The sequence below is a fragment of the Oncorhynchus mykiss genome, chromosome 17 (genome assembly GCF_013265735.2).
Source record: "Oncorhynchus mykiss isolate Arlee chromosome 17, USDA_OmykA_1.1, whole genome shotgun sequence".
NCBI classification, from domain to species: Eukaryota; Metazoa; Chordata; class Actinopteri; order Salmoniformes; family Salmonidae; genus Oncorhynchus; species Oncorhynchus mykiss.
The window spans coordinates 1,866,455-1,881,937 of NC_048581.1; the positions used below are offsets into that span (position 1 = coordinate 1,866,455).

The following is a 15,483-nucleotide window of genomic DNA, read 5'->3' on the forward strand; positions in this document are numbered from 1 at the left end:
TATTTAACCCCTGTGAATCACAGAGGTGTGGGGGCTGTATTTAACCCCTGTGAATCACAGAGGTGTGGGGGCTGTATTTAACCCCTGTGAATCAGTGAGGTGTGGGGGCTGTATTTAACCCCTGTGAATCACAGAGGTGTGGGGGCTGTATTTAACCCCTGTGAATCACAGAGGTGTGGGGGCTGTATTTAACCCCTGTGAATCAGAGAGGTGTGGGGGCTGTATTTAACCCCTGTGAATCAGAGAGGTGTGGGGGCTGTATTTAACCCCTGTGAATCACAGAGGTGTGGGGGCTGTATTTAACCCCTGTGAATCACAGAGGTGTGGGGGCTGCCATAATTGACATCCACGTCTTCGGCGCCCGGTAGAACAATGTGTTAAATTGCCTTGTTCATGGGGCAGAACGACAGATTTTTACCATATCAGCTCGGGGATTCGATCCAGCAACTTGGGCTCGTAAGTAAGTATCACATTGTAAAAGTCTACACCGGTGACAAAACATCTGATTTGATATAAAATTGTCAATAGAAGAAAATCGTTTTTTTTTCCCTTATTTTTTTCTCTCTCCCAATTCTAAATAAAATCAGCGACTCAAGCGACTCCACGTCTTCAATGACTTTCAGTTCTCTTCGTGGAACATCTTTATTTCATGAAGGGAATAATTATATTTTATTTTAGAGTCCCTGTGAAACAATCAATTAGTACCCTTCTCTCGTATCCGTTACCAAACTAATGATCTTCAGCCGGAACAAGTCAGTAATCTGCTTCCATAGTCAAGAGCTAGCGAAATATTCCAGCTCATGAATTTCCAGAATAGGTGTATTTGCATTAGCGACGCTATCTGCTACTCTCGGCTACTTCTTATCGTTGCCAACTTCACAACGTCACTGTCCGTTCACACTGTCACCGCGTTTACACCCAGAGAAGTGTCGCTGTTCATTTTGCAGCCCTTAAAGAGTAGCCAATCCAAGTAGATTTTTCATATTGGACACGTACATTCTGTTTTGTATGCTATGGACTTTAGTGAGTAGGCTGGACCCTGGTTTTATTAGACACAATCGATTATGTACGGTGCAGTATTTATGTCCATTATGACAACCAAGTGGATTAAAGCTGATTGGCCACTATTTAAGGGCCGCAAAATGAGCAGCGATGCTCCTGGGGGTGTAAACTCAGTGGACTTGGAGACTAGAAGTGTTCCTGGGGGTGTAAACTCAGTGGACTTGGAGACTAGAAGTGTTCCTGGGGGTGTAAACTCAGTGGACTTGGAGACTAGAAGTGTTCCTGGGGGTGTAAACTCAGTGGACTTGGAGACTAGAAGTGTTCCTGGGGGTGTAAACTCAGTGGACTTGGAGACTAGAAGTGTTCCTGGGGGTGTAAACTCAGTGGACTTGGAGACTAGAAGTGTTCCTGGGGGTGTAAACTCAGTGGACTTGGAAACTAGAAGTGTTCCTGGGGGTGTAAACTCAGTGGACTTGGAGACTAGAAGTGTTCCTGGGTAGAATGGACATTTCACTGCAGCACAACGTACACAAGATAAGAGTACACACACAAAACAACATTGTTGACCATTTAGGATTCAAATAAACAAATAAATCACACAATATCTTATAGAAATACTTGTTATCAAACAAAGAATAATTACAAGGATAAAATACATGGATAATTCTGCACTAATTATTAATTTACAAAGTATTCACACAGAGGAAGTGGAAGAGAGAGCCCCAGCTAGGGTGCAAATCTGTATCCGTCCAGCAGGTGGTGTTTTCCGCCCCAGTTGTTTGGCTAAGTAACCGGTTTTTGTATGAAGTCAATGAGAGTGTGTCGAATTCGGTCAACAAAAAAAATGATTATTTGCGACACAAGGTTTATTTGATCTAATAGAAGTTTCGTAATGTTTAAGTCGTTACATGAGTGTACTGATATAAGTAGGACACTATACTGGAGTTGTCCCAAGATGGTAGTAAATGGTAGTAGCATACAATCTCTCCATTGAATACAGGCGGTTGACGTCAACAACCTTCATCAAATATTTTTTTTAAAGGATTACAATAATGAGATGTATCCAGCAATTAAAATAAAGGATAGGGGAGGAGCTAGACAGCCCACCGTGCCGCTATGTGGACAACCACTCCCATTACGAGAGCGGAGAGACATGCATCTTGTCAGTTTATCCATAATAAACGGGACTCTTATTCTGGAGGATTCCAAAAGATCCATGACCCAGAAGTACTTCGTTATTCTTGCCAGCGTCACAGCTGTATCATTATGATGGAAAACCGAATGTTGCTTCTTAGGTCGACATTCCTTCTTAATTTGCTTGAACATATTATGGAAAAGGGGTTATGCCTTGATCACACCAACATAATTATTGCACAAAAAAGGTACACAGCATTATCTGGATATGTGTGCAACATTCACATTCTGCTACCATTTCTGTCAAGACGTCTATGCATACAGTTTGACGCATATGTTCAATAAATTCAACATAAATCACCAAACAGAACGCACTGCCTCTGCAAATCAATGCTGCAAGGCAAACGCCGGACCAGTTGGATAGGAAATTACTTTTATTTTACCTTTAACGAGGCAAGCCAGTTAAGAACAAATTATTATATTTACAATGAAGGCCTACCCTGGCCAAACCCTAACGATGCTGGGCCAATTGTGCGCCACCCTATGGGACTCCCGATCACGGCCGGTTGTGATACAGCCTGGAATCGAACCAGGGTCTGTAGTGACGCCTCTAGCACTGAGATGCAGTGCCTTAGATCTCTGCGCCACTCGGGAGTACCAAAACGCAATAATACTGTCGGTATGATCGAGGCGTTAGCTGTTTGCATAAACCTGTAGCGGGGTAGTTTAGCAACGGTTAGTCCAGCTAATTTGGCTAGCTACCTAGATAGCTAAACCAAATATTTTGTAACCAACCTATCTATCTGTGGCTAAACAAGGAGCAGCCGGTTAGCTAATTCCTCGCAACAGTCATTTTACTCACGATGAGTCGACAGCTGGCTAACTATTAAATGGAAGTCACACTTCAACAGTGACCCTGAAAAAAAGTTAGCATGTTAGCTAGCTAGCTACACAAACGGGTTGGACGGGAGATGTGTTGCTAACTGGCTAACAGCTAACTAGCTGGGGGAACAACAAAACCAGGCCGCTGAAACCAGTGCGGTTTCTTCCTGGAATGCGTTGGTTTACAGACCGTGTTACAAGCATCGTTAAAACAAATAATAATCATTAGCAATAGGTTACCTGGAACTGATTTCCTGTTTGACTGAAAATAATTGGAAATGGTGAGGTCTCGTAGAGCAAGCGGGAAAAATGTATCCACTTTCCGAGTGAGTTTGGTCTGGATTATGAGATGCTGCAGGAAATGTTCGTGAGCGTCGTATCAGCGTAGTTATTGTGCATGTTTTACCGGCCTCTCTTGTTCAATCCTATACTTAGGATATTATACTGCATTAACTCAACCAGACTCGAAGGTAAACTTCAACATGTCTTTACTCCGTCGCTGTCCGTGAAATAAGCCCCACATTCCTGTGGTGACGTCATATGTCAGCACAGTCACATCAATACACGACATTCCCCCTTTACTTGGACATGAACTTTAACGTCAACCTGACATTTTTTAAAATGTATTTTATTTAACTAGGCAAGTCAGTTAAGAACAAATTCTTATTTATAATGATGGCCTACTCCGGGCCAAACCCTAATCCGGATGATGCTGGGCCTCTCTGACATACAGTCGTGGCCAAAAGTTTTGAGAATGAAACAAATACCAATTTTCACAAAGTCTGCTGCTCAGTTCTTATGATGGCAATTTGCATATACTCCATAATGTTCTGAAGAGTGATCAGATAAACTGAAATTAATTGCAAATTCCCTCTTTGCCATGCAAATGAACTGAATCCCCCCCCAAAAAATCCACTGCATTTCAGCCCTGCCACAAAAGGACCAGCTGACATCACGTCAGTCAGTGATTCTCTGGTTAACACAGGTGTGAGTGTTGACGAGGACAAGGCTGGAGATCACTCTGCAATGCTGATGGAGTTTGAATAACAGACTGGAAGCTTCAAAAGCTCACTCACAATTTTGCTTAAGAACACAGCCATGAATAAAGAATGGTACCAGCACATCCTCTGAGAGCAACTTCTCCCAGGAACAGTTTGGTGATGAACATTGCCGTGTCAGCATGATGGAGCACCTTGCCATAAGGCAAAAGTGATAACTAAGTGGCTCGGGGAACAAAACATCGATATTTTGGGTCCATGGCCAGGAAACTCCCCCACAGACCTTAATCCCATTGAGAACTTGGTCAATCCTCAAGAGGCGGGTGGACAAACACAACCCCACAAATTCTGACAAACTCCAAGCATTGATTATGCAAGAATGGGCTGCCATCAGTCAGGATGTGGCCCAGAAGTTAATCGGTAGCATGCCAGGGCGGATTGCAGAGGTCTTGAAATAGAAGGGTCAACACTGCAAATATTGACTCTTTGTATCAACTTCATGTAATTGAGAATAAAAGCCTTTGACACTTATGAAATGCTTGTAATTATACTTCAGTATCCATAGTAACATCTGACTAAAAATATATAAAGACACTGAAGCAGCAAACTTTGTGGAAATTAATATTTGTGTCATTCTCAAAACTTTTGCCCACAACTGTACACTGTAGCAGTTACAGACCCATACAGCTATAGAGTCTCCATCCTACTAAACTACACTGTAGTAGTAACAGATCCATACAGCCTCCATCCTACTAAACTACACTGTAGTAGTAACAGATCCATACAGCCTCCATCCTACTAAACTACACTGTAGTAGTTACAGATCCATACAGCCTCCATCCTACTAAACTACACTGTAGTAGTTACAGATCCATACAGCCTCCATCCTACTAAACTACACTGTAGCAGTTACAGATCCATACAGCCTCCATCCTACTAAACTACACTGTAGCAGTTACAGATCCATACAGCCTCCATCCTACTAAACTACACTGTAGTAGTAACAGATCCATACAGCCTCCATCCTACTAAACTACACTGTAGCAGTTACAGATCCATACAGCCTCCATCCTACTAAACTACACTGTAGTAGTAACAGATCCATACAGCCTCCATCCTACTAAACTACACTGTAGTAGTTACAGATCCATACAGCCTCCATCCTACTAAACTACACTGTAGCAGTTACAGATCCATACAGCCTCCATCCTACTAAACTACACTGTAGTAGTAACAGATCCATACAGCCTCCATCCTACTAAACTACACTGTAGTAGTTACAGACCCATACAGCCTCCATCCTACTAAACTACACTGTAGTAGTAACAGATCCATACAGCCTCCATCCTACTAAACTACACTGTAGTAGTTACAGATCCATACAGCCTCCATCCTACTAAACTACACTGTAGTAGTTACAGATCCATACAGCCTCCATCCTACTAAACTACACTGTAGTAGTAACAGATCCATACAGCTATGGAGCCTCCATCCTACTAAACTACACTTTAGCAGTTACAGATCCATACAGTCTCCATCCTACTAAACTACACTGTAGTAGTTACAGATTCCTCCATCCTACTAAACTACACTGTAGCAGTTACAGATCCATACAGTCTCCATCCTACTAAACTACACTGTAGTAGTTACAGATTCCTCCATCCTACTAAACTACACTGTAGCAGTTACAGATCCATACAGCTATAGAGCCTCCATCCGACCAAACTACACTTCCACTACTCTTCCTGAGTTACACTTACACACAGGTGTTCGGAGCATGCTAGACAGCTAATTGGCACAGGTGGTCGGTCGCCTCTTGTATTCTTGACATCTGTTCAATGTCTTATTTCTGTTCTCCTAATGGATTTTCCTTTTTAAGTCTACTTCGAAGAAAAACAAAACAAAACAGTGTTATTATAATTTTTTTCTTACTGTAACAAAACATTTTTGCACCTTTTTCACAACATAATTCAAACATTCAGTCTTCACATTAGTCCTTTGTTCTTGTCATTTTTCCAGTTTATAAGCTTGTTTTCTTTACCCCTTACAGTACAGGATAATTATTTAAATGACTAAGTCTGTTAACTTCTGTGGCAGTTTAATTAGTCTGTGAGGCCTGACTAGCTTGGGTGTCCGTGGACTTTGGTGATCCCTCAAATATGGTCTCTGGTTTGGACTCTATGTAATGTCTCAGAGTAGGACTCTGTTTCCGCAGTCTATGTCAGTCTCTGGTTTGGACTCTATGTAATGTCTCAGAGTAGGACTCTGTTTCGCAGTCTCCGTCAGTCTCTGGTTTGGACTCTATGTAATGTCTCAGAGTAGGACTCTGTTTCCGCAGTCTCCGTCAGTCTCTGGTTTGGACTCTATGTAATGTCTCAGAGTAGGACTCTGTTTCGCAGTCTCCGTCAGTCTCTGGTTTGGACTCTATGTAATGTCTCAGAGTAGGACTCTGTTTCCGCAGTCTCCGTCAGTCTCTGGTTTGGACTCTATGTAATGTCTCAGAGTAGGACTGTTTCCGCAGTCTCTGTCAGTCTCTGTCAGTCTCTGGTTTGGACTCTATGTAAATGTCTCAGAGTAGGACTCTTTTTCCACAGTCTCTGTCAGTCTCTGGTTTGGACTCTATGTAATGTCTCAGAGTAGGACTCTGTTCCACAGTCTCTGTCAGTCTCTGTCAGCCTCTGTCCTTTGGTTGTGGATTTGGCTCCTCAATTCTATAGCTCTTCATTCAGCTTTATTTGGCATGTGAAAAAAACACTTTTACTGGTGATGCCTCACGTGATGAGTATGCATACAGCTGTTTATCAGTCAGTGATGAACGGCACCTGATTATCTTGGCTTTCAACATTTCCCATGTGCTCTCATCTACAATGTTTCTCGTGATTTCCCATGTGCTCTCATCTACAATGTTACTCGTGATTTCCCATGTGCTCTCATCTACTATGTTACTCGTGGCCGCCGGAGTGAATTAACATGAATAAACTGACTCCTCCCACTGAGAAGGTGATCCTGTCTGAGTTACAGTTCTCACCTACAGAGACTTCAGAAAGTACTTCATTACACATTTTGTTGTTGTTGTTACAGCCTTTTTTTTCCTCACCCATCTACACACCAATACCCCATAATGACAAAGTGAAAACATGTTTATAGAAATGTTTTGCGATTTTTTTTTAATTGAAAATTAAGTTACAGAAATAACTCATTTACATAAGTATTCACATCCTTGAGTCAATACTTTTGTAGAAGCATCTTTGGCTGTGATTACAGCTTCGAGTCGTCTTGGGTCTGTCTGGATCAGCTTCGAGTCATCTTGGGTATGTCTGGATCAGCTTCGAGTCATCTTGGGTATGTCTGTATCAGCTTCGAGTCATCTTGGGTATGTCTGGATCAGCTTCGAGTCATCTTGGGTATGTCTGTATCAGCTTCGAGTCATCTTGGGTATGTCTGTATCAGCTTCGAGTCATCTTGGGTATGTCTGTATCAGCTTCGAGTCATCTTGGGTATGTCTGTATCAGCTTCGAGTCATCTTGGGTATGTCTGTATCAGCTTCGAGTCATCTTGGGTATGTCTGGATCATCTTTGAGTCATCTTGGGTATGTCTGTATCAGCTTCGAGTCATCTTGGGTATGTCTGTATCAGCTTCGAGTCATCTTGGGTATGTCTGGATCAGCTTCGAGTCATCTTGGGTATGTCTGGATCAGCTTTGAGTCATCTTGGGTATGTCTGGATCAGCTTCGAGTCATCTTGGGTATGTCTGGATCAGCTTCGAGTCATCTTGGGTATGTCTGGATCAGCTTCGAGTCATCTTGGGTATGTCTGTATCAGCTTCGAGTCATCTTGGGTATGTCTGGATCAGCTTCGAGTCATCTTGGGTATGTCTGGATCAGCTTCGAGTCATCTTGGGTATGTCTGGATCAGCTTTGAGTCTTCTTGGGTATGTCTGGATCAGCTTTGAGTCATCTTGGGTATGTCTGTATCAGCTTTGAGTCATCTTGGGTATGTCTGTATCAGCTTCGAGTCATCTTGGGTATGTCTGTATCAGTTTTGTACATCTGGATTTGGGGATTTTCTCCCATTCTTCCTTGCAGCCTTTTTCAAGCTCTGTTGAGTTAGATGGGGAGCAGTAGTGAACAGCAATCTTCAAGTCTTTCCACAGATTTTCAATGGGATTCAAGTCTGGGCTTTAGCTGGGCCACTCAAGGATTTTCACATTTTTGTTCTAAAGTAATTCCAGCATTTCTTTGGCTGTATGCTTGGGGTCATTGTCCTGTTGGAAAGTCATCTTCACCCCAGTCTAAGGTCGTTTGCACTCTGAAGCATGTTCTCATTAAGGATTTGCCTTTATTTGGCTTAGAGCTTTTCCCTACAAAAAATGTAGAAATTGGTCGACCGAGAGTCGTCTGTTTTTTTTTGACCAATCGATTGGTCGAAATGTTTAAACGTGTATTTTTCCATATGTGTTTGAATAAAAATCAACTATATGCACTGAGCTTGTCTGATGCTTTAAGCGCACCATTTCTCCTCCCTACTGCAGTGAACAGGCCCCACACCACAGTATTTATCTCCACTGTCAGTGCTGAAGCTGCACCATAATTACACCCATTGTGTTTCTTACTTGTTTCTTTTGACTCAAAAAGTCTGTTACCAAAATACATAATTTGTTTAGGAAAAACATTCCCTACTCCCTCAACCCTTGAAACATGTTTGGAACAGCGTAAACAACACTAAATTCATTTTTTTGTAAAATAAAAAATATATAAATCCTTTATTACAGCAAAGAGTAAAACAGTTGCATGGATTTGTGAAATGCGGTTTATGTGTTGTTCAGGCCGGTTTATTTATTGTTCAGGCCGGTTTATTTATTGTTCAGACCGGTTTATGTATTGTTTAGGCCGGTTTATGTATTGTTTCGGCCGGTTTATTTATTGTTCAGGCCGGTTTATTTATTGTTTAGGCCGGTTTATTTATTGTTCAGGCTAATTACCCAAAACTCCCTTTGTTCTTTCATGTTAAAACTAAAATGCTTGATTGCATGAATGACTCGCATGCTGTGCGATGACACGACACGAAACGAACAAAGGATTGATTGCATGAATGACTCGCATGCTGTGCGATGACACGAAACGAACAAATGATTGATTGCATGAATGACTCGCATGCTGTGCGATGACACGAAACGAAACAAACAAATGATTGATTGCATGAATGACTCGCATGCTGTGCGATGACACGAAACGAAACAAACAAATGATTGATTGCATGAATGACTCGCATGCTGTGCGACGACACGACACGAACAAATGATTGATTAACACAGTAGAGCGACGTTACAGTGTTAAGACTAAAACAGGACGCGCTCTTAAGCCCACAGCTCGATGGTGGTTATAGAAGAGTCCTATTATAAGAAGCCTACGAATGACAATGACGTTATTATAATGACGATCACGACAATAACAACAAAGATGCACGAGATCAAGAGAAAGGAGGGAGGGTATAGGAGCCAGAGCTGTGTGCATATTATGCGTGACAAACAGAGGCTGTTTTAAGATTACAATAATATTCTTCTGCCCGTTGGGAATAGTGTAAACAACACCAATACGAGGGTTAACTTTGCTGTTATGCACATAGCAACATGGTCTAGGAAATGGCGGCAAATTCAACGGCTATACACACACACATATATATTTGTGACTGCACACCTAAAGAAATCTCAGCCGACCAACAAACTATCCAATCAACCAGTAGACTAAAAATGGGGTCAGCCCTAATTTGGTTTCATTCATTGTTCCCTATATCCTTATCAGTCTTTCCAGTACCTGCCACTGAATAGCATTACGCTGCCACCACCATGCTTCCCAGTACCTGCCACTGAAAAGCATCACGCTGCCACCACCATGCTTCCCAGTACCTGCCACTGAAAAGCATCACGCTGCCACCACCATGCTTCCCAGTACCTGCCACTGAAAAGCATCACGCTGCCACCACCATGCTTCCCAGTACCTGCCACTGAAAAGCATCGCGCTGCCACCACCATGCTTCCCAGTACCTGCCACTGAAAAGCATCACGCTGCCACCACCATGCTTCCCAGTACCTGCCACTGAAAAGCATCACGCTGCCACCACCATGCTTCCCAGTACCTGCCACTGAAAAGCATCACGCTGCCACCACCATGCTTCCCAGTACCTGCCACTGAAAAGCATTGCGCTGCCACCACCATGCTTCCCAGTACCTGCCACTGAAAAGCATCACGCTGCCACCACCATGCTTCCCAGTACCTGCCACTGAAAAGCATTGCGCTGCCACCACCATGCTTCATGGTAGGGATAGTGTTTGACGAATGATGAACTGTTCCTGTTTTTTTCCCCTTCAGAAATAGAGCTTTGCATTCAGGCCAAATAGTTAAAATGTTTGTCTCATCAGACCACAGAATATTTTTGCCTTTATGCTCTCAGAGTCTTTTTAACGTGCCTCTTTGCAAACTCCAGGCCTGCTGTCATGTGCCTTTTTCTTAGGAGTGGCTTCCGTCTGGCCACTCTCCCATTAAGTCCAGATAAAGTGCTCTGTGGAGACGGTTGTCCTTCTGGCAGGTTCTCTCATCTCAGCCCAGGAACACTGGAATTCCGTCAGTGGTCATTGGGTTCTTGGTCACCTGCCTGAACAAGGTCCTTCTTGCCCCGGTTGCTCAAATTGGTCAGATGGCCAGCTCCAGGCCAATTCTGGGTAGTTCCATATTTTTTCCCTAACCCAATGATGGAGACCACTATGCTTTTTGGAAACCTTCAGCAGTATAGACATGTTAAACCCTTCCATAACCCAATGATGGAGACCACTGTGCTTTTTGGAAACCTTCAGCAGTTTAGACATGTTAAACCCTTCCAGAACCCAATGATGGAGACCACTGTGCTTTTTGGAAACCTTCAGCAGTTTAGACATGCTACACCCTTCCAGAACCCAATGATGGAGACCACTGTGCTTTTTGGAAACCTTCAGCAGTTTAGACATGCTAAACCCTTCCAGAACCCAATGATGGAGACCACTGTGCTTTTTGGAAACCTTCAGCAGTTTAGACATGCTAAACCCTTCCAGAACCCAATGATGGAGACCACTGTGCTTTTTGGAAACCTTCAGCAGTTTAGACATGCTAAACCCTTCCAGAACCCAATGATGGAGACCACTGTGCTTTTTGGAAACCTTCAGCAGTTTAGACATGCTAAACCCTTCCCTAAAAACCCTGTAGTTTGGTCACTTATTTTGAGCAATAAAAAAAAAAAAAAAAAAAAAAATGGGGAAAGAAGAACATTGCTGGATATAAAATAGGTTAAAGAGTTCACAATGAACTGGCAGGAAGTGTGAATGGCGAGAGCTTCTGTGATGTCATCACATTTTAAAGCGTTCACAATGAACTGGCAGGAAGTGTGAATGGCGAGAGCTTCTGTGATGTCATCACATTTTAAAGCGTTCACAATGAACTGGCAGGAAGTGTGAATGGCGAGAGCTTCTGTGATGTCATCACATTTTAAAGCGTTCACAATGAACTGGCAGGAAGTGTGAATGGCGAGAGCTTCTGTGATGTCATCACATTGGCTGGTGGTAAAAATCCTCTGTTCTCACCATCCAATGTTTACAATGAAATGTATGACGTCACAATGGCCAACTAGACCGATGAGCTGTTTTTTATTTTTTTTTATTTTTTACAAAAACAGATCTAGTCTCTCTACAGTCAGCAGGAAACAGATTTGGCAGTCAACCTGTCTACCTGTTCTCAATTATGGTGATACTATTTATAAAAGAGCAGCTGCCTCAAACCCGTTCACAGGGTTGGTTAAAAACCTCTACGGGATCGGTGTCCCTATACCGGGACGGTTGTGCTAATGTGCGCTAATTTGATTAGCATAACTATTGTAAGTAACGGCAAACTTTGCAGGACATAGACATGTCTTATATGGGCAGAAAGCTTAAATTCTTGCTAATCTTACTGCACTGTTCAATTTACAGTAGCTATTATAGAGGAAAAATACCATATCCTATTGTTTGAGGAGAATGCATAACAACAACAAAAATTTAGCACAGCCAGAGATAAAATGTAGCATAGTTTTATTTGATACATTAAATTGTTATTGTTCTATTTAAATATAGGAACTGGGTTCTCCAGGTTAAACCCCTGCTGTCTCTGGCTCCACACCCAACCTGCCCGGCCATCTAGATGTGTGAAAGTTAATGTATAAGTTAATGATCCATCATTCCTGGGAGTATCAAGAATATGCATATCCTTGCTTCAGGTCCTGAGCTACAGGCAGTTAGATTTGGGTATGTCATTTTAGGTGAAAATTGGAGGGGAAAAAAAGAGGATTTATTAACTTTATAGAGACTCCTTTGGTGTCTAGAGATTTAAGTTGATCAGCCTTTCGTTTCCTTGCGCCTTGTGTGTGGAATGATCTACAATGCAGGAATTAGTGCCTTCAGGGCCTTTCAGACAGTTGTTATGAGACCTTGTTGCCGAATATGTTTGTTTTGGTTTTCGTATATTGTTGTGTACAATAACATGTATTTTAACGTGCATACGAATGTGTAGTTGAATGTGTTTATTGTGTATTCATGTGTATATGAATGGGTAGTTTAATGTGTATTGTGGTGCTATTACAGGCCTCATCTGGAAAAGAGACCTCGGTCTCAGTATTGACTCCCTGTCAAAATAAAGGTCAGATTAATACACTCTCCAGCACATTAGGTGGTGGTGGTATTCAAGTTGAGTTCATTTGTGAACGTCCAATACACTCATAGAAGTAAAAGAATATGAAGATAGCCCTAAATGGTGCTGTCCATGACCATGTTGTCACAGAAGATGCCATTGCAAGGAAAGGTGTGAATTTCAATAGCTATTGAGTTAGCTTAAGTATCCTCACTTCACCTTTATTTCACGTTACTCTCCTCTCCCTCAACTTCTCTCTCTCCTCCCTCCTCCTCCTCCTCTTGGACAATCACATGGAAAGCACAGGCAGGCTTCGCTCCAATGGATATTCTCTCATGCCTTTTTAGACTTCTTAGCTGAGTGAATCTCTCTCCACACTGAGTGCAGTGGTAAGGCTTCTCTCCACTGTGTGATCTCTGATGATTCTTTAGGTCTCCCGCAAAACGGAAATTATTTCCGCACAGTGAGCAGTGGTAAGGTTTCTCACCTGTATGAATTCTCTGATGTTCTTTAAGGCTTCCTGAATGATTGAAACTCTTCCCACATGTGGTGCAGTGGTAAGGCTTCTCTCCACTATGTACTCTTTCATGTCTCTTAAGGTTTACTTTCTCACTGAAACCCCTCCCACATTGGGAGCAGTGGAAAGGTTTCTCTCCAGTGTGTACTCTTTGATGATTTTTTAGATTACTTGAGGAACGGAAACTCTTCTCACATTGAGGGCAGGGGTAACGACCACGACCAAGTAGTCTTGATATATCTGGGTCAACTACACCACTATTGTCCTCCTCTTCCTCAACATCTCTCTTTTCCTCCACATTGATTTCCCTCTCACTCTCCTCCTCCTGGAGAAATACATTGAACGCACAGACAGGCGTCTCTCCAATATGTATCCTCTGATGACTTTTAAGAATTCTTAGCTGAGTGAATCCCTTACCACACAGAGAGCATTGGTAAGGCTTCTCTCCACTGTGTGATCTCTGATGATTCTTTAGGTCTCCTGCGAAACGAAAATTCTTCCCGCACAGAGAGCAGTGGTAAGGCTTCTCCCCTGTATGTATTCTCTGATGTTTCTTAAGGTTTCCTGGCTGACTGAAACTCTTCCAACAAAGAGAGCAGTGGTACGGCTTCTCCCCTGTATGTACTCTTTGATGTTCCTTAAGGCTTCCAGAATGATTGAAGCTCTTCCCACATTGGGTGCAGTGGTAAGGCTTCTCTCCACTATGTACCCTCTCGTGTCTCGTGAGGTTGACTTTTTCACTGAAACTCTTCCCACATGTGGCACAGTGGAAAGGTTTCTCCCCAGTATGTACTCTCTCATGATTTTTTAGATTACCTGAAGAACTGAAACTCTTTCCACATTGAGGACAGGGGTAACTCCCACGACCAGGAAGTCTTGATGTACCTAGGTTAATTACACCACTATTTTCTTCCTCTTCCTCAACTTCTCTCTTTTCCTTCTCATCGATTTCCTTCTCATCCTCCTCCTCTTTGACAATCAAATTTAAAGCACAGGCAGGCTTCTCTCCAATGTGTATTCGCTGATGACTTTTTAGGTTTCCTGGCTGATTGAAACTCTTCCCACAAAGAGAGCAGTGGTACGGCTTCTCTTCGCTGTGGGATCTCTGATGAGTCTTCAGGTCTCCTGCCCGACTGAAACTCTTCCCGCAAAGAGAGCAATGGTAAGGTCTCTCCCCTGTATGTATTCGCAGATGTTGCTTAAGGCTTCCTGAATGATTGAAGTTCTTCCCACATGTGGTACAGTGGTAAGGCTTCTCTCCACTATGTACTCTCTCATGTCTCTTAAGGTTTACTTTCTCACTGAAACTCTTCCCACATGTTGAGCAGTCAAAAGGTTTCTCTCCAGTGTGCACTCTTTGATGATTCTTTAGGTTAGTTGAGGAACTGAAACTCTTCTCACATTGAGGACAGGGGTAACTCCCACGGCCAGGTAGTATTGATGCTGTGGAACTGGGCTTGTTGACTGAGTCTGGGTTGGGGCTCTCTCCTGTAAGAATATGAACAGATGTAGGATAAGAAACAGACAGAGAGAAACAAAGTATTTCAGTTTAATAATGCAGGATTCAGTCATTATAATTAACAGAGTATTGAAATAAATACTTTGCAATGGGCTTGTTGCATCACACATATAAAAAACTTACAATGTGATTTTCTGGATTTTTTTTCTCATTTCGTCTGTCATAGTTGAAGTGTACCTATGATGAAAATTACAGGCCTCTCTCATCTTTTTAAGTGGGAGAACTTGCACAATTGGTGGCTGACTAAATACTTTTTTGCCCCACTGTATAACACAATTGTCAAATTACAATGCATTGCACATTGGTCTGTAGACATTTTTGTTTTGGCATTCGCCTTCCCACATACAGAAGCCTGAGGGTTTATACTACAAACCAGAATCAATGAGTTAGCCAGCTAAATTGCCTAAATATTCTGAATTAATATTTTATTCAACACCCAAAAACATATGTAAGTTTACATTTCTTAATGAACCAGGAAATCAATGGTTATTTTGGGTTGTTTACCTCTGAACCAAAGAGGATGTTAGCCTGAATTTACCTGAGTCAACAGAGTTCCTGTCCTCCTCTCTCTCTTCCTCCTCCCCCTCATTGATTTCTCTCTCCTCGCTCTCCTCCTTGACAATCACATTGAATTCCACTGTTTGACTGCAGTTATCCAGCATCACTGACAGCATCTCTGGACCCAGCTGTGAGCTTCTCTGGGCTGGAACACCACAACCAGAACCCGATTCAGACATGGTAGGC

General features: G+C 42.5%; 2 protein-coding genes across 6 annotated transcripts in view; both read right to left on the bottom strand.

Annotated features, from left to right (window-relative positions):
* The window catches only part of LOC110487311 (zinc finger protein 345-like), a 59,681-nt gene that overhangs the window by 33,772 nt on the left and 10,426 nt on the right, over positions 1-15,483 (bottom strand). The window lies entirely within an intron of this gene.
* LOC110487164 (zinc finger protein 345) overlaps positions 1-15,483 on the bottom strand; it is a 54,928-nt gene that overhangs the window by 9,517 nt on the left and 29,928 nt on the right. Inside the window, exon 1 of one of the 5 annotated variants that reach the window (XM_036948538.1) lies at positions 3,259-3,526. The exons of 2 other annotated variants lie outside the window; for them this stretch is intronic. Coding sequence is in view for 1 of the 3 variants with exons in the window: in XM_036948539.1 (XP_036804434.1) it covers positions 12,925-14,708 (1,784 nt within the window). In the remaining 2 variants the exon portion in view is untranslated. Of the gene's footprint in view, positions 1-3,258; positions 3,527-10,279; positions 14,709-15,483 lie in introns of those variants that run through there. 2 more of the 5 variants (XM_036948537.1, XM_036948539.1) reach the window with 2 other exon arrangements.